This window comes from Taudactylus pleione, unplaced genomic scaffold (assembly GCF_031769625.1).
Source record: "Taudactylus pleione unplaced genomic scaffold, aTauple2 ptg000442l, whole genome shotgun sequence".
Classification (NCBI taxonomy): Eukaryota; Metazoa; Chordata; class Amphibia; order Anura; family Myobatrachidae; genus Taudactylus; species Taudactylus pleione.
The window spans coordinates 2,806,310-2,823,630 of NW_028284844.1; the positions used below are offsets into that span (position 1 = coordinate 2,806,310).

Below are 17,321 nucleotides of genomic sequence, written 5' to 3' on the forward strand. Positions count from 1 at the left end.
TAACTATTCTGCGTAGATGCAAGACTCATGTAGGTGCAAACACTTTACAATTTATAAAGAAAATCAGATCACTTATTTTGTTGTGACTGTTGCACTTGGCACCGTTCTCTGTCCCAGGAGTAACAACCTAAATGAGTTAAGCCACTGCTGCTTAGATTAATATGCACTCTGCGTCCGGATTCAGCAGAATCATTTGTGGCTGTATTCTGCGTCCCTAGAATCGTCTCTTTCATCCTAATATCAGGTGATTATTACAGGGAAGAGAAGAAGCCGCCGCCAGAACTCTGAGAGGTCACTCTGCAGTGTATATTTCCAGGACCTGCGTCCATCAAAATACAGGTGACTGACAGCTCTGGTGCATAGGTGGCTCGCTGGTAACGGCAGACTTCTCCGCACTGTAGTTATAATAGACAAGTGACCTTTCCCGATGCAGCAGCATTGTATAATCACCTGAGGCAGAGATTAAGCACCCACAAAATAAAGCACAGGTTTACAGAAGGGATAATGGTCATCTTTGATCTATTCCTGCAACGCGACTGAGCGAATGACTTAAACTGTACATAGCAGCAACGGATTACTGTGATGTGCTGAGGTGTAATAATATAGTTTTATACATAATGTATTTCTGCCAAGGATTATGTCCTGCTAGCCAAAGGTGAAGCCTGGTGTCCTCAACTAGGTATTATGTCATAATGCAGGGCTTGACAAATTTTTCTAAAATCTAGGAGCCAGGATGAAATTGTGGGAGCCAGACCATCGCCCCCCCAAAAAGGAGTTAATAAGGAGCACAGCTCTGTGTGTTACACAACTGTTATTCACACTATACTAGTCCACAAAATGGTCACAGTTGAATGGATACAGTAGCTCCCCTGCTCCACCCTCTAGTAATAACGGACCACATTTCACATAAAACAATGGTACCAGAAAGTACAAAACCCCCCACCCCTCGTGGTCACACCACTATCCCTCTGAAGCTGCTCCGCAATCCCTGGCCATGCACAGACCGGAGAGCTCTATGCAGCCGGAGATAGGAGACAGCCAGGATGTACAGGAGGATCAGCGTAGACTGGGACAGACAACCGGGATCAGAGCAGGCCAAGATGGAGAGGAGTCGTCAGCGCAGGCCGGGATGGACACAGGCACAGCAGTCACCGCAGGCAACACTCAGCGCATGCAATCCTGTGCATGATATGAACACCGCAATACTATCGGCACGAAGCTCCGCCGGAGCTGATGAGGATCTGCTTCCTCCCTCACTGCAAAATCTGGTAGCCAGGCAGCAAAATCTGGTAGCCATGGCTAACTGGCCCCTGGGATTTGTCGAGCCCTGTCATAATGACTGTGTAGTAGAGGCATACGGCCCTATTTTTGAGAAGAAAATAAATAATAATTATCCTGTAAGAGACTTCAGTATAAAGACATGTCTGTATATTAGGCCCTGCGACCTGACCTTTCCACCTGGCACAAAAAGGTTGTTTATTTTTTAAATGCTATCGCAGTTACCTGGGTTAAATGAATCTTTATCTTGTTGTTTAGTGAGAAGCTCGAGAGCAGCACATTTCGTGACAGAGAAGGGGACAAGGGATCACACTGGTTTTGGAAGACAGGTGGGCAAAAGGTTTATATAATAGCAGCCAATATAAGTAGTGGATATTTGTAATAATAATTTGGGGGTCTGATGAGGGAGCTAATGCGAGGTCAAGAGCAGGGACGAGCAATCAGGGGAGGCAGAGCCGTTACTCGGGAGGGGGGACCCCATTTTATTTTTGGGGGATTCCCACTTTTTGAGGAACTCCAGCCCTGGGCCTAGTTTAAAGGTGGTTAATGTGATGGCAGGGGGACCCCACACTGAGTGTACCCCCTGCTATGGCATGGCTAGTTCAGCTCAGTGCTGGTTACTGTTTAAAAGGGGGAACCCTGCACTGTTTTTTTTCTTTTAAAGGGGGGGGGGGAGGGGGAGGGTGTTAAACAGCCAGTGCATTCCCAGCCACTGACCTCACCGCAAGTCACTGGTAAGGTAGAACATCAGGCGATCACACTGTGGGCCTGATTCAGACCCGGTCGCAAGACTTACAGCCGAGGATGGGCTCAAGTAAACAAGTGGGGAGCTAGAGTGGGGTCAGCAAGAGGGTGCACACCTCCAACTCCATGACGGAGATAAATGTCTGTGCACCCCAGCTAGGGCCGAAAGCAGTAAGCTGAGATTGGATGAACTTCAACCACCAGGCTGATAGTAAACACACAGATAGGCAGGTTCCTACCGCTATAGGCAGATAACATGTGTACTGTTGAAGTAGAGCAGCGGTAGCCAACCTCCTCGAGAGCTACTAACAGTTCACGGTTTCCAGACCACCCAGCAGGTGCACAGGTGTATTCATTACTCACTGATACTTTTTAAAAGATCCACAGGTGGAGCTAATTTATTTCACTTATGATTCTGTGAGAAGACCTAGAAAACATGCACTGTTGGTAGCTCACGAGGACCAGGGTTGGCTACCCCTTGAGTAGAGGGCCACAATCAATGGCCATATTTACTCCTGATTTACCGTAAACACCAGAAATCGCCAAGAAGAGAAGCGGGGTCAGATAGCTGACGTCTGTTTGCGGTCTTCAGATGTAGCTGGTGGGGGGACTGTAGAGCTGGGTACACAGTAGGCGATTTTTTAAAATGACTTGTCATTTTCCAACGAATCGGAAAGACAAATCGCTCAAATCATCCAGTGTGTAACGCACTATGGGTGCTCCTGCTGGGTCATCTGTCGCATCTTCAGATCTGCCATACACGCTGCTCCATCTGAGGATGTGACCAATGACCCCATACATTTAGATGCGGCAGGCAACGACATATCGTGCGGTTGTTCACCAGATCATGTGGGGTGTACGGACCGCACAATGTGTAGACCGTCACATCTGCCGTCGACCGGGTACACAGTTCGCCTAGTGTCTACCAGGCTTAAGGGTCTTCGCGTTATCCAGCGTTTGTCTATGACCCCTCCAACACAATCCCTTATGGCAGTAAGTCAATATTCACCAACACATTCAATATTCACCAGGAACCCCCTCACAGCTCCCTACACTTGTTAGCGTGGGAGAAGCGCCAGGCAGACGGGCTTTCATAGTGTCACTTGCACTGGTTCAGAGCAGAAGAATCTCCGCTGCTCAACAGAAATCTGTCAGTGGCCAAGGTCAGCGCAGGGGCCTATGCCGGAGAACAGGACATCCAACCACCACGCAAAGCACTGGCACAGCCGGTCCTGCAAAAACATTCTCTTGGCCTAAATGGGAGGAGGGCCAGACTCTGGGAATGTCCGCCACGCTGACAAGGTCCAGGCACCGGGAATCTGTTATACCTCCAAGCAGTGATCCACAAAGGAAACTTTTTTTTTTATTTTTTACAACAAACAAATAATGGTCACATGTACTTGGATGGAGGTAAATGGGGAGTGGTATGTTAGGTCGACAGTTATTGTGTCGACATGGTTGAAATGTCAGCATGCAGCTTGTCGACAGGGACCATGTTTAAATTCATCATGTCCACGCGGATGACATGTCCTAACAGCTGCGGTAGCTCCAGCGCGGCTTACGGGTCCCGGCGGTCACTTGACTGTCACTTTCCGGAGCAGACGTCTGAGTATTGGTGACATTTTAGATCTTGACACTGTGAGCAAGTCGACATTCTCTGGATGTCGACATCGTGTTTGTCTACATGTAGGATAATGTCGACATTGTGGTGTTGACATGCATGTCGATACGGGAACTGTCGACAATGTGACTGGATCCCAGTAAATGTTCTCCGCTGACATGCAACCATCTTGGACACACGCCCACCACAAGCGTCCCCTATGTTTAATGTTACTCAATTCCTCCTCACCTCCTGCGCACGATGGCAGTAACACATTCCTCAGGTAAAAGCAGGTGGAAATCTATATTGGTTAGTATATATCCTGGCTATAAGGGAGTCAGGTGCCTTTTATCTGGCTACAAACAATTCCACACCCAAAGGAGCTGGTTTTATCTGTAACAAACTTTTCCCTATAAAATAATCCACAATGAGTTATTATCCACACGGTTTTCACCTGACCCTCTGGCTTGTCTATGTGTAATCCTCTCTAACTGGAACACGACCCCCCATTACCCCTCATATCCCTATTATTACTATGATAGTGACGATATCGAAAAAAATCATACTGACACATTGGATTTCCAGATCCTCTCCCTCTCTTGCTGAAGTTAAGGTAAAACTTCTCCAATTTATGTATTTTGATAGGAAATCCACACAACCACTCATAGAAAGAGGGGCTGTGACCTTTTATAAAAAAAATGGGGTCTCTATATTGATACATTGGACCAATCTACTCAAATCCAAATCTATAAAGTTTTTGAGACAACAGAATGGTTTCTTCACCGGCAAATATAATTAGCCCCCTAACAATCTAACACAGCAGTTCTCAAACTGTGGGTCGTGACCCCAAAGTGGGTCCCGGCCATCCCAGCTTGGGGTTGCGACTCACATGGGGTCAGGTTGATGACTCCCCTAATCTCTCAGCCAGTGATCTGAGGAGAGTGAAACTAGTTGAACTGTCTGTTATTTCAGACTCCTAGGATCACTGGCTGAGAGGTCCGAGGAGTCATCAGGCACCCCCCTCCACCCCAGTGCTCAGCGACTCCTGTCCTCCTGCCCAGCAGCAGAAACTGACACACAGGAAGCAAGCATCAGCAGCAGACAGACCCAGAGGAGCCAGCTGCCGGACTCTCTCTGCAGTCTGTGCAGATGTTCTTATGTAAGTGCAGCCTGGGGAACCGTTGCTGCCAGGGTGGGGGGACACAGAATGTGTGATGATTGCTGTGGAGGGGGAAGAAACATCAGCAGGGGAGCATGAGGAATGAGGGGAGTGCTGAGCACAGAACCCATGGGGGAACAGGGGAGCACATAGTGTGGGAACTGGAGGGGGGAAACAGAAAATAAATGAATTAAAAACCCACTGCCTCCCCCTGTGATCCACTGCCTCCCCCCCTGAAATGCACTGCCCCCTCTGTTTCTCACTTACTGCCTACCCCTGTCACCCTCTGCCTCTCCCTGCCTCCCCGTCACCCACTGCCACCCCCTCTCTCCCTTTCACCCCCTGCCTCCCCCTGTCACCCACTGGTTCTCCCTCTTACCCATCGCCTCCTATGTCACTTTTTGCCTCCCCAGTCACCCACTGTCTTTCCTGCCACCCTCTGGCTCTCTCTGCCACCCTTTGCTGCTTCTTGCTAGCCACTGCCTCTCTCTGTCACCACTTCCTCCCCTGTCACCCACTGCTTCTTGCTGCCTTCCACTGCCTCCTCCTGCAACCCACTCCCTTTTCCTGTCATCCACTGCTTCTCCCTGCCACCCACTGCCTCTCCGTCACCCACAGACACCCTCTGCCTCCCCGTTCTTCCCTATTACCCTCTGCCTCCTACATCACCTATTGCCTCCCCAGTTACCCTCTGCCTTTCTATGCCACCCTCTGCTTCACCCTCTGCCTCCCTCGTCACCCTCTGGTTCTCCCTGTTACCCACTGCTTCCTATGTCACCCTTTGCCTCTCACCGCCTCCCCAGTCACCCACTGTCTCCCCTGCCACCCTATGCCGCTCCTTGCCAGCCATTGCCACTCCCTGCCTCTCCATCACCTTCCGGCACCCTCTGCCTCCCCATTACCCACAGCTTCTCCCTATTACCCACTGCCTCCTACGTCACCTATTGCCTCCCCAGTCACCCTCTGGCTTTTCATGCCACCCTCTGCCACCATCTTCCTCACCCGTCACCCGGTTTCTCCCTGTCACCCACAGCTTCTCCTCCTACGTCACCCTTTGCCTCACCAGTAACCCACTGTCTCCTCAGTCTTGCATGGACAGGGGCTTCGAAAAGAGCTCGTCCCTGCAATGTGTAAAAAATTAAATTATTGCATTATCGGACACCTTACAGTTTTGCGTCTCCCTAGTGTTACTGTGCATGAGCGGTCTGCTGACCACACGTGTGGCAGTCATTCTGCAGTAACATGCTGGGGTCCTATAATAATTTTTATTGTTAGACGGGGTCCCAGAGCAAAAAAGTTTGAGAACCCCTGATCTAACAATCTCTAGAGCATTCTATATGTGATTATTCTTCATTTTATGGTCACAATTGTGGAATTTTTCAGGCCTTATGTCAAGCAATTTTTGTTAATATAACCTCAGCCCCTCCCTTCCCTCCGTGCTCTTCCCTGCCCCTCCCTTCCCTCCGTGTCCTTCCCTGCCCCTCCCTTCCCTCCGTGTCCTTCCCTGCCCCTCCCTTCCGTGTCCTTCCCTGCCCCTCCCTTCCCTCCGTGTCCTTCCCTGCCCCTCCCTTCCCTCCGTGTCCTTCCCTGCCCCTCCCTTCCGTGTCCTTCCCTGCCCCTCCCTTCCCTCCGTGTCCTTCCCTGCCCCTCCCTTCCGTGTCCTTCCCTGCCCCTCCCTTCCCTCCGTGTCCTTCCCTGCCCCTCCCTTCCCTCCGTGTCCTTCCCTGCCCCTCCCTTCCGTGTCCTTCCCTGCCCCTCCCTTCCCTCCGTGTTCTTCCCTGCCCCTTCCTGTATCCGTGTATATGTGGCCTTACTACTCTGGGTATCTTAAACAATTACTTCAGAATATTGTTACTTCTTTAACATTTTTCTTCTTTTTCTCCATAAATTGGAATAAAAGATGATACATGCCAACGGGGAATTCAAATACCCACTGTCTTACTTTACACCCTTTATCCCCTTGTTGCCCTATGTTTATTATAAACAGACACTCAGTAACAATATGATATTATATTGTGCAATATTATTTTTATTGTGTTTTTTAAGCAATATCTCAATCGGATATGCAAATCCCATAGTAATTGTAACTTGTTATTTGGTTTTCTTTTTTTGCTGTATGCCATATATCTTTGAAAAACTCAAATAAAAAGATTTAAAAATAAATAATCCACAATGATTACACTGTCCCATTAAATCGTAATCAGGTTCCCTTTACAGAATGAGGCAAAATTTGATTCTAAATATCTTTTCCCCTAATCTTATAATCTGGTCGTGGCACCTTGATTAAGTGTTTTAATTGTCCGGGATGTAATGTGTGGCTGATTGTGCATAGTCTCGTGGTGCCCTGTGTGGGACGGTCACTGGCAGAGTGAAGCTGATAGACTATTCATCTCCGCGCCATGTGTGCACAGTGGGTGTCTGAAAACCAAGGGGAGGGTGGTTCCTATATCCCCTACACCAGAGGTAGGCAAGCTGTGTCTATCAAGAGCTACATATAGGTTATCAGGGGGATCCGGTCAAAATACCGATAGTCAGGATGTCGGCACTGAAATCTAGACACCAGGCAGAATCACGGCACCTCGATGATAATTACTGGGGTTAGGGGGAGGGTTAGGCACTAGGGGGAGGGTTAGGCACTAAGTTGGGGGGTAGTTTAGGGGGGATGCAATCGGTAAGCCGGCTGACATTACACCGACAGCCGGTTTCCCGTCGAGGGTGAAATGACCAGCGTCTAGATGTAGACGCCGCTCTTTTTACCGACATCGGGCACCGCGAGCGGACAGCCGTGGGGGGGGGGGTTAGGTTTATGGCTCCTGGGGGGGACTTGGGGTTAGGCACCCCCCGAGAGGTTAGGGTTAGGCTAGGGGGAGGGAGGGTTAGGGTTAGGCACCCCCGAGGGGAGGTTAGGGATAGGCTCCCCCCGGGGGACTTAGGTTTAGGCAGCGGGGAGGGGGGGGGGTTAGGGTTAGGCACTTGGGGGGGAGGTTACGGTTAGGCACCCCGAAGGGAGGGTTAGAGTTAGGGGGGGTTAGGTTAGTTAATACTTACCTGGGGACGGTCTGCCGGGATCTGTTCCTCTGTCGGCCTGACGCTGCCGGTATTCGAACTGCCGGCCATGCGGCCGGTGGTATTACATACCGATTCAGTTTAGGGTGCGGGGAGGGAGATGTTAGGTTTAGGCACTAGGGAGGGGGTAAGGTTGAGGCAGCGGGGAGGGCTAGGAGAGGGGGAGGGTTAGGATACTGACCGATGTCAGGATGCAGCATCCTGTACCCAGCCTAATTTTCAGGGACCTATTTAGTAGTTGCATTTACCTGACTCTGTATGGTAATCTATCTGCTCAATCTCTGCCATGGACTGACCTTTACTGCAGCCTCGTGTATCACAAAAACACCATTATATGCTTATCACAATCCCAGGTTTATATCTGCTTAATGCTAATTTATTTTCAGGAATGCAACAACATAATCCCCATACAGCCAGCCCCGAAGCCCCAATCAGGAATTGATCTGTCTTATCTTACATTTGAAATGCAAACAAGAATAAAAAAAGATGTAAATGTCTAATGGAATGAGAAGAAAAACAGGTAACAATTTCCTCTATGGTCGGTAACTTCTCCCAGGATTAAGCTCCTCGCGCCTAATTATGGTCTTAAAATATACAGTGTGTAACTTTCTATGATGCAGAGAGTTTATGCAATTACGGAATCTCATCTTGCAAGGCTCCCGAATGTGAGACAGCAGCAGTCTATAAAACAGGAGCAATTTAAAAACTGGTTTACGACGGCAAAGCTGCCTCTGAAATATGGCGTACAGAAAAATCACAGTGGGAGGAAGATAACATTGCGATCGTTAGAGGCTTTTCAGCTTAGTATGCAGCTATCAGAAATTGCAGACTTAGGGCCTGATTCAGACCCGTTCGCTATTTGCGGTCGTTCGTTCAAAAACAAGGGGTGGCTATTCAAATGATCCGTTCGCAAATTGCAGTCTGATCACACCTCTAAGTCTGAACGAGCGAGCAAAACATACGCTCGTTTATTTGTTAAAAACGCCCCCTGGCCGCTCGCACCATACATCATGTCCGCTATTTATTAGATTAATCGAGTACATCGACCAGCGTATGAACTGCTCGCTATTCTTGTGGTTGGTTTTTTCAACCAGTATTTTGCGAGCAGTTCTGAGTTAAAAAAAACCAAGTGACGTGGTCAATGATGCTGCTGAATTAATTATGCACTCCCTTAAAACGCCCGTTTTGACCTTTAAGCACGCCTGCGTTCGGATCTCCACTCCCCATTTTCAAGCACCTTCCCCTGTTACCACCCACATACGCCTCATTCTGTCACTCAAAATAGCAGGCATTCGCTATATTGCGAGCACATGAATTTCGGCCGCACTGACTGGTTCGCGCATGCGTATAACGATCCGTACGCATGCGCAGATGTGCGAACATCGCTCGGAACGAGCGTACTGCCGCTAGCGAGTGGCTCTGAATGAGGGCCTTAGTTATGAGGAGACGAGCTGCAGTGATCTGGCTAGAGAACGTCTGACTGACCCTTGGGGGTAAATTTACTAAAGTGAGAGTTTTTAGAAGTGGAGATGTTGCCCATAGCAACCAATCAGATTCTAGCTATTATCTTCTAGAAGGTGCTAGATAAAAGATACATAGAATCTGATTGGTTGCTATGGGCAACATCTCCACTTCTATAAACCCGCACTTTAGTAAATATACCCCTTGGTGTTCCTGGTAGCTGAGTTGCTCATTTAGATGAATACATGTATAAAACTGCGGTCAGGGACATAGTTTTATGTCATACCTGACGTCAGGTTAGCGTTTGGGGGTGGTGACAGAGGAGTGGTCGGAGAAATCTGTCTGTTTGCATGCCGGTACTCGGGCGCACATCAATTAGCCGCTGCGACGGCATACGCAGCTTGTGTATTCACTACGTGCAACGAGGTTAGCAATTTGTGAGTAAGGTCAGACCTGTTGTAGTTGTGCGTGAGGGGCCGATGATAATCGATGTTCCCGATGTATACGCAGGACTGCAAGGTATTCCGGATGTGCGAAAGCGGCAGTGGCCGTCTCCATGCTGGCTTTGGGCGTCTCTACACTAGCTTTGCGATTGCAGTCATTAGTATATTACCGCAGCAGACCTGTGTGCGTAATCGCAGCGGCGATCGCAACAGCGATCCGTTGTGAATGAGGCCCAATGCCAGATAACCGGTCACTCTAGGAAAACACAACACAGCAGACGGAACAGATCATTTGTTATATCTTCTAGGAGAGAGAAATGTCCAAGAAAGCCAGGAAGTCATTTTGTATAGAGGCATCATCTTAAAATGGGTTAATGGCTATGGGGCCTATTCATCAACACTAAAATAACATTTTTAAAGGACATTTTCCTTAATTACCTTTATTTTAGTATTCATGAAGAGACTTAAGCAGGATATATCAGTGATATCTCCTGTGTTAAGTCCCCCTGTGTTAATTTCCACACTCCCCATACATTAGAACATTAGTATGGGGATATGGAAATTATGGTATTCATCAAATTCCGAATATTATGTATTTTTGGAATTTGATGGAGTTACTATTCGTCACTGTGAGGTGGCGAATAGCAGGTGACACTTACCTGCTTCTAGCATGTGCAGGTCCCCCGGCGTCTCCCTCCGGCGCTCTGGTCCCTCCTCTGGCTCCAGCGGCTGTTCTGAGATGTGTTCTCCCAGCAGAACACAATAAAAATTAGAGAAAAAAAAACATATTTTTTTTCTAAACTGTACAGTGTGCTGCTGGGAGACCACGTGTCAGAACCGCAGGACGGAGCCGGAGGCGCTGCAGCGGGCAGGTAAGTGCGGGGACGGGGGGAGGAGGTATGAGGAGGGGGACACAAAATTACTGCATCTGTAGGCAGCGCTGCGCATGCGCTGGTTTTACAGATGTGACAGTGCATGCGCAGCACTGATTACAGCTGCAGTAAGGTAGTATAGAGAGGGAAAAGTATCTATTTCCCAAAAAGCTGTCATCGCAAAAATGACAGCTTTTCGGAATAGATAGTTATGGGGAGGGGGAATGATGAATTCCTCCGTTAATTAGGTAGAACTCCATGCCAGTTCTAAACCTAATTACCTCCAGAGAATTTTTAGGTTGATGAAGCAGTGATGGGGAACCTGAGCCCCAGGGGCTGTATAAGGCCCCCCGGAATCATTTGGTCTGTCCCTCTGAGCTTTTTTCTGCTAGCCTCATTTGGCTAGCAAGGTGCCTAGGAATGGCAACCTGCAGCCCGAATCTATGCAGCAGTGCCGCCTGGCGCGCCCCTTAAGACGCTTCAGACGGTCACACCGCTGCCCTTACAGCTCCCCGGAGCATCCTCAGGATGTTCCGGGCATTGCTGTAATCACCGGTGAGATTGTAGCCCTGCCCCCATGTGACGTCACACGGGGGCGTGGCCTGCACTGAGCCCGCAAATAATGTTATATTCATCAAAATGACCCTCGGCAGAAAAATGGTTCCCCACCTCTGCTTTAATGGGTGTTTTTTATTTGTTTTTTAATCTCATAGTTTTACATTTTCATGACCAAGCCGTTTCCCATACCTTGCAACCAGGACACGCGCCACAGTTTTGTACTGAATGCAACATTTAAAACTTAGAAAAACCTTTTAGCCGCCCGGACACCACGAGGAGATTTGATGCTGTTTTCAGGACAGAAAGGGCGTTTCTTTTGGCGACTTCATTTTAAGCACAACCCTGTTATATTGGTTTAACAACAAGACAGCCCCTGTTACCCCCAGCAGTAGGACCATTCGTGCGAACTACACACAGTAACAAGTTACCTCCAACAACTCATCGCCAACTTCCATTCTCCCATCTCTTCCAGCAGGTCCATCGGGATTAATGGCCACCACGAAGATGCTCATTAAAGACCTGTCCTTATTGCCGGCCAAGCTGAGGCCCAGCCCATTTGCTTCCTTCTCAAGCTCAACAATTTGCAGCTCCCCCGGAAGGTCGGCATATCTCTGACTTATCCTCTCTGAGGAAACACAAGGGGAAAAAGTATATAAATAAAACATATTATAGAAATAAAACATATATATTGTGCACACAAATTCTGTACGTTTTAGATGAAGTACAGATATACCCAGCTATAATCCTTGCCTCTGGCGCGGCAAATCGCGCCAGGCATAGCGCGAGACACGCGCCCCCGAGCGGACTACACGCACTGCGTACGCTAATGTGCCTCCATAGGAATTCATGGTGCGATCGCAGTGCCGTAGCGTATGCAGACGCGGGGGAATCGCATGGTGCGATGCTGGCGCACTTTGTGGTGCGATCAGCCACAATGTAACTGGGCGCATCTGTATTTACATTTTTTAAATTCTATTTTACACATGACGCCGTAATGTACAGTAATGCTGCATTTCCTGGAAATGCTAACCGGGCACTCAGCCGTTCTTAAGACAGCTTGAAAACCTGCAGTGTTGGTAGATGCTACGGATTCTTCGATGTAATGCTAGCCATACACCAGTACTTCCAGCATAAGATGCGATTCAGCATACGATTTCCCTTGAACGCACCGTCAGCTCCCTGGCAGTCCCGGCCGCACGATTTGGTGCTTTTTTGACACACGATGTACATACGATCTCACGTACGGTCATTTGCCCCTATACGACGGGTCGTGATACGAGCGATCGTGTGCCTCACTAAAAACGTGCGATCATAGATTTGGCCTTAATTTAAATAGGGGGAACTCAACTTAAATGACGCCGCTCGGACGGTCGGACGCACGATGCATCGAATGCGCAGATACACGCCACGATCTGCATACGATTACGACGGATAATATGGGCTGCACTTCTGATCATAAGATACGATAGGAGAGCATTGGGAGCGCGCATCGGATCGTATTCGTACCTAAATACTGCACGATTTGCACACAATGCATCGTAAGAGGCGTCTAAAATCGTGCAATCGGCATGAAACCGCGCTAGTGTATGGCCAGCATTACAGTATTTTTTACAATGTACTTCTTTTATGCATACAGCTTCACCATATCCGTACATATAAATGGACACAAATATCGAGTTCTGATTTAAGGTCCATGAGTCAGCCAAACCCCAAAAATTTTAAACTGTTGGAAATATTAAAAAAAAAAAAACGTGGCAAAGTTTTTACACTTTTTATTAGACAGACTTTGTTCAAAAAAAGTGAGGTGGAACAAACTCAGGCAGCAAGAAAAATAATATATAAATATATGTATGTCGATAAACCTATAAAAGGACAGATAGACAAAGCAAAGCCCGAGGAACTGCTTGTATTTGGTAGAAATTGGCGCCAGAAAGTGTCTCGTGTCACCCAGCTAAAAGCCTGCTTCAGAGATGTACACTAATGTGCGCTAATGTTAGCCGCTGCGATCTCGCACCAGTGTTAGTCTTGCAGACGAAAATTTTGACTAAAAGTAATAGTTGACTAGATTCTTTTTGAGGACTAAATTGTAACATTGTAAATATTAAAAATTTAATAACGAAAATTATGACGAAATCGGTGTTCAATTTTAAATAAGCGACTAAGGGCCTGATTCACTACGAATCGCAACTGCTTTTGCAATTGCGATGACCCACGCAGTTCAACTGCGATAGTATGCTAATCCACTGCGTTCGCCATCCCGTCGCAGCACTGCACAAGTACGTCCACTTTACCTCACACACATCCATAATGTTTAGCAAGACTGCAAAACCATCGTTAACAGTGAGTACCATTGCAGCGTTGCGCACACTTGCACAAGCTCTGACCTTACTCAGGAATTGCTAACTTCCGTACACGCTATGAGTCCTCAAGCTGCGCACGGCATCACAGTGGCTAATTTATGCACGTCCCTGCAACGGCATCCGAACGCACTGGGACGCCTGCGTTTCGCAGACCACCCCCCCATCACCACTCACAAATGACACTTCCTGTCAAACACTCTGCAATGGGTCTGTGTAGTCACTGCGATCGCAGTAGCGATTGCAGCAGCCGGTTAGCGCACTGCGATGCTTACGCCTGTGCAGAACGAAACAATCGCCTGACTGCATGCGTAATCTCAGTTGTGTACGGTAGTGATTCAGGCCCTAAAACTAAATTTAAAATCCTTGTCAAAATTAACACTAGTTCTAATAAACTTAAGGCATTAATTAGTATAACACATTCTCACTCAGCCTACTGAGCCTAGATCACTAAACACATTGGCCCTCATTCAGAGCCGCACGCAAGCGGGCGCACGTACGTTAGGCGTACGTACAAAAATATTTAAATTCAATGGCTCGCTCGTATTTTCGTTCGCATCTAAAATTCCTCCCTAAACTCTGACGACCCCTCCTCTAACTAACGAGCGTACGAAATAGCGAGCGTACATCCCCGAAATGGCTTGAAAGGAACGCACGCACAAGTATAAACAGGAAGTGGCCTTGTCAGATGTCGATTACCTGCTCCTTTATTCTGCCTACCTCCATCAATCGTATCATGCCAATCAATGTATCAATTAGCTTAATTGTTTGTTTTTTTTCAACACAATGCAAGAAACTTTACTCTTGTCTGTGTTTGTGTTTACCCGCAGAATACGTACGGATGAAACATTCGCTTTTATTGTTTAAAAAACATGTGAACCACAATTAAACAATTGTACTATTGCTGTGTATCCCCGCATATTTCCCTGGGTTCATTTCTTTATTTAAATTTGCTTACGCATGTCACTGCATCAAGCCTATCCTAACTCTCCAGAGATTTCTGGCCCTGTCGAACACATGACTCATACACTAACCAATAAAATTGCTCCTGTTAATTTCCAAAATACATTAGCCAATCAGAAAATTTTTACACACTTTATCAAAAATGATTTTTAAGAAAAACACCATTGCCATCATGAGAGCCTCCGCATTCACCAGGCGTGAGCTGCTGGTGCTTACGGAGGTCATGGATCGCCGGATCACCAGCCAGCCAGAACCCATGACCAACCGGCAGAAGCGCTCCGCGTATGCGGAGGTACGGTCCCGCCTGCGGTCCTTCGGATCACGCCGCAACATCGGGCAGCTGGAGCGCAGGTGGTCCGACCTGCAACGGCGAACGCCCCGCTTGCTGGCATGCTTTCGCATGCAGATCCTGGCAAGTAAGTGTTATGTATTGTGGTTTTAATGTTTGTGTTTGTGGGGCAAACTGCGTGTGCATGTTTTCCTGTCTGTTCTATTTATTATTTGTACTCATATCTGCGTCTGCATGTTTTCCTGTCTGTTCTATTTATTATTTGTACTCATATCTGCGTGTGCATGTTTTCCTGTCTGTTCTATTTATTATTTGTACTCATATCTGCGTGTGCATGTTTTCCTGTCAGTTCTATTTATTATTTGTACTCATATCTGCGTCTGCATGTTTTCCTGTCTGTTCTATTTATTATTTGTACTCATATCTGCGTGTGCATGTTTTCCTGTCTGTTCTATTTATTATTTGTACTCATATCTGCGTCTGCATGTTTTCCTGTCTGTTCTATTTATTATTTGTACTCATATCTGCGTCTGCATGTTTTCCTGTCTGTTCTATTTATTATTTGTACTCATATCTGCGTGTGCATGTTTTCCTGTCTGTTCTATTTATTATTTGTACTCATATCTGCGTGTGCATGTTTTCCTGTCTGTTCTATTTATTATTTGTACTCATATCTGCGTCTGCATGTTTTCCTGTCTGTTCTATTTATTATTTGTACTCATATCTGCGTGTGCATGTTTTCCTGTCTGTTCTATTTATTATTTGTACTCATATCTGCGTCTGCATGTTTTCCCTCTTTTTATGAATTTTTAATTCTACTGCTATTTTTTTTGGTTTTATTTCTTTTTTCTTTTTTTTTTTTTGTTTGTTTGCCCGGATTTGTCCATAAACTAAACGCAATTTATTTGACATATTTTAGGGGGACAGCCAAGACTCCGCCGTCAACGTCGGCGTTCCCGCCCACTCTCCCCAACCCCCAGCCAACACTCCACCCCAAATCTTTCGCCTATTCCCCACTCCTCCCCATCCTTCCCAGACCCTCTCCCGGAAATGTCGGGCCTCCTTCCCCTCCGTCCCACTTCCCCCTCTCCTCCACCCACCCCTCTTCCAATTACCCCCTCCCCGGAGTCCAGCATAACTCCGCCCCATTCTTTGGGGAATGACGGATCCTCCGAGGAGGATCATGGAGGTTTTGCCGGAGCTCCCGATTTGTTTCCCGGTATGTTTTTTATTATTTTTTTTAAAAGCACAAACTGTTTGTATGTAATCATGTGTCGTGCCTTTCTTCGTGTTTTTGTGGCTTGACTTTTGTTGATTGTGAAGGTTTGCCTTTACCTCTTCCTGGTGATTTAAGCATACACATATCATACCTGTGGGAATTTGTACCTAGGCCTTGTATTTTTGCCAGCCCACCCTTTTTATTTATGTTTTTGGGTTTAGGAGTGATTTGTTTTTTTTTTAATGTTTTTCTGTGGAGTCCCTATTGTTGTATTAACCCACACACTTTTCTCACCCACAGAGGAACAGAGGCGTCGGCAAGAGGTGGCGGATGTTGTGGGGCAGATGCGCCACCATGTAATCGGCCTTCTGGTGGCCCTCGACCGGCTGTCTGGCCTCCTTCGGCATTAGTTTTTTTTTTTTTGTTGTATTTGCCAAATAAATTTTTAAAGACAAATATACGTTGTGGCTCATTTTTAAAAACCAAAACCAAGATAGTTTAGCCTGACATAAGTTCCTGCAAGGATTTCCCTTTTTTAAAAGTTAGATTGTGTTTTGTCTTTGTATGTCAAACAGACACCAGAAACACATAACAGTAACAATGTAATTTCCCTTTTTGGGTGTAGTGTCAATTTCAGATTTCTACATTTTCCAGGTTCCTACTTGGTGCGCAAGCTGCTTAGGCCAATCTTACAAATCCCAAGGTTGGGCCAGGCTTCCTTTGGTGTGGATTGGAAAGCTGAAAACATATTTCAGTTTTGCTCAACTGGCGTCAGTACTGGTTTACCCCTTAGTCAAATGTAACTTGTGTTAACCTGGTTACACTTGCTGTTAACGTCCCAAAAAAGGAAGACCATTTCACTCTTCAAACATTTATTCACCACATAACAGAGAAAACAAAGTGGTCACTCCCAAAAAAAATACACAGTGATAAATTCAAATACAACACATACCAAGAAAAAAATAAATAAAAACACAAAATCAAGAACTGGTTGACGAAGGACCATGCCAACATGATTCCACAAACATGGCGTTGCGATATGGGTTCCAGAATATATGCCCAAAAGGACCAGATCCAGGTTTGGTAAGGGTAGCAGGAAGTAGTGCCAAAGATTATGTGAACAAACAGAAGATGGTGAGAAAATTATAAAAAAATTAGATGTTTGCCAAAAAAAACAAACACATTAGGTATAAACACTGGAGTTTTGAACAAACTTACCTAAAAAATCTGGCCACCACATCATCGCGTATGGCCCCCCCACATACTGACCTTCGACCAACCTCGGGGGGGCCATCCTCAGGTAAGGCATCCT

General features: G+C 46.9%; 1 protein-coding gene across 1 annotated transcript in view; it reads right to left on the bottom strand.

Annotated features, from left to right (window-relative positions):
- LOC148505696 (inaD-like protein) overlaps nt 1–17,321 on the bottom strand; it is a 191,233-nt gene that overhangs the window by 74,553 nt on the left and 99,359 nt on the right. Inside the window, exon 2 of the mRNA XM_088447865.1 lies at nt 11,610–11,806. Within this exon, the coding sequence (XP_088303991.1) occupies nt 11,610–11,806 (197 nt within the window). The remainder of the gene's footprint in view (nt 1–11,609; nt 11,807–17,321) is intronic.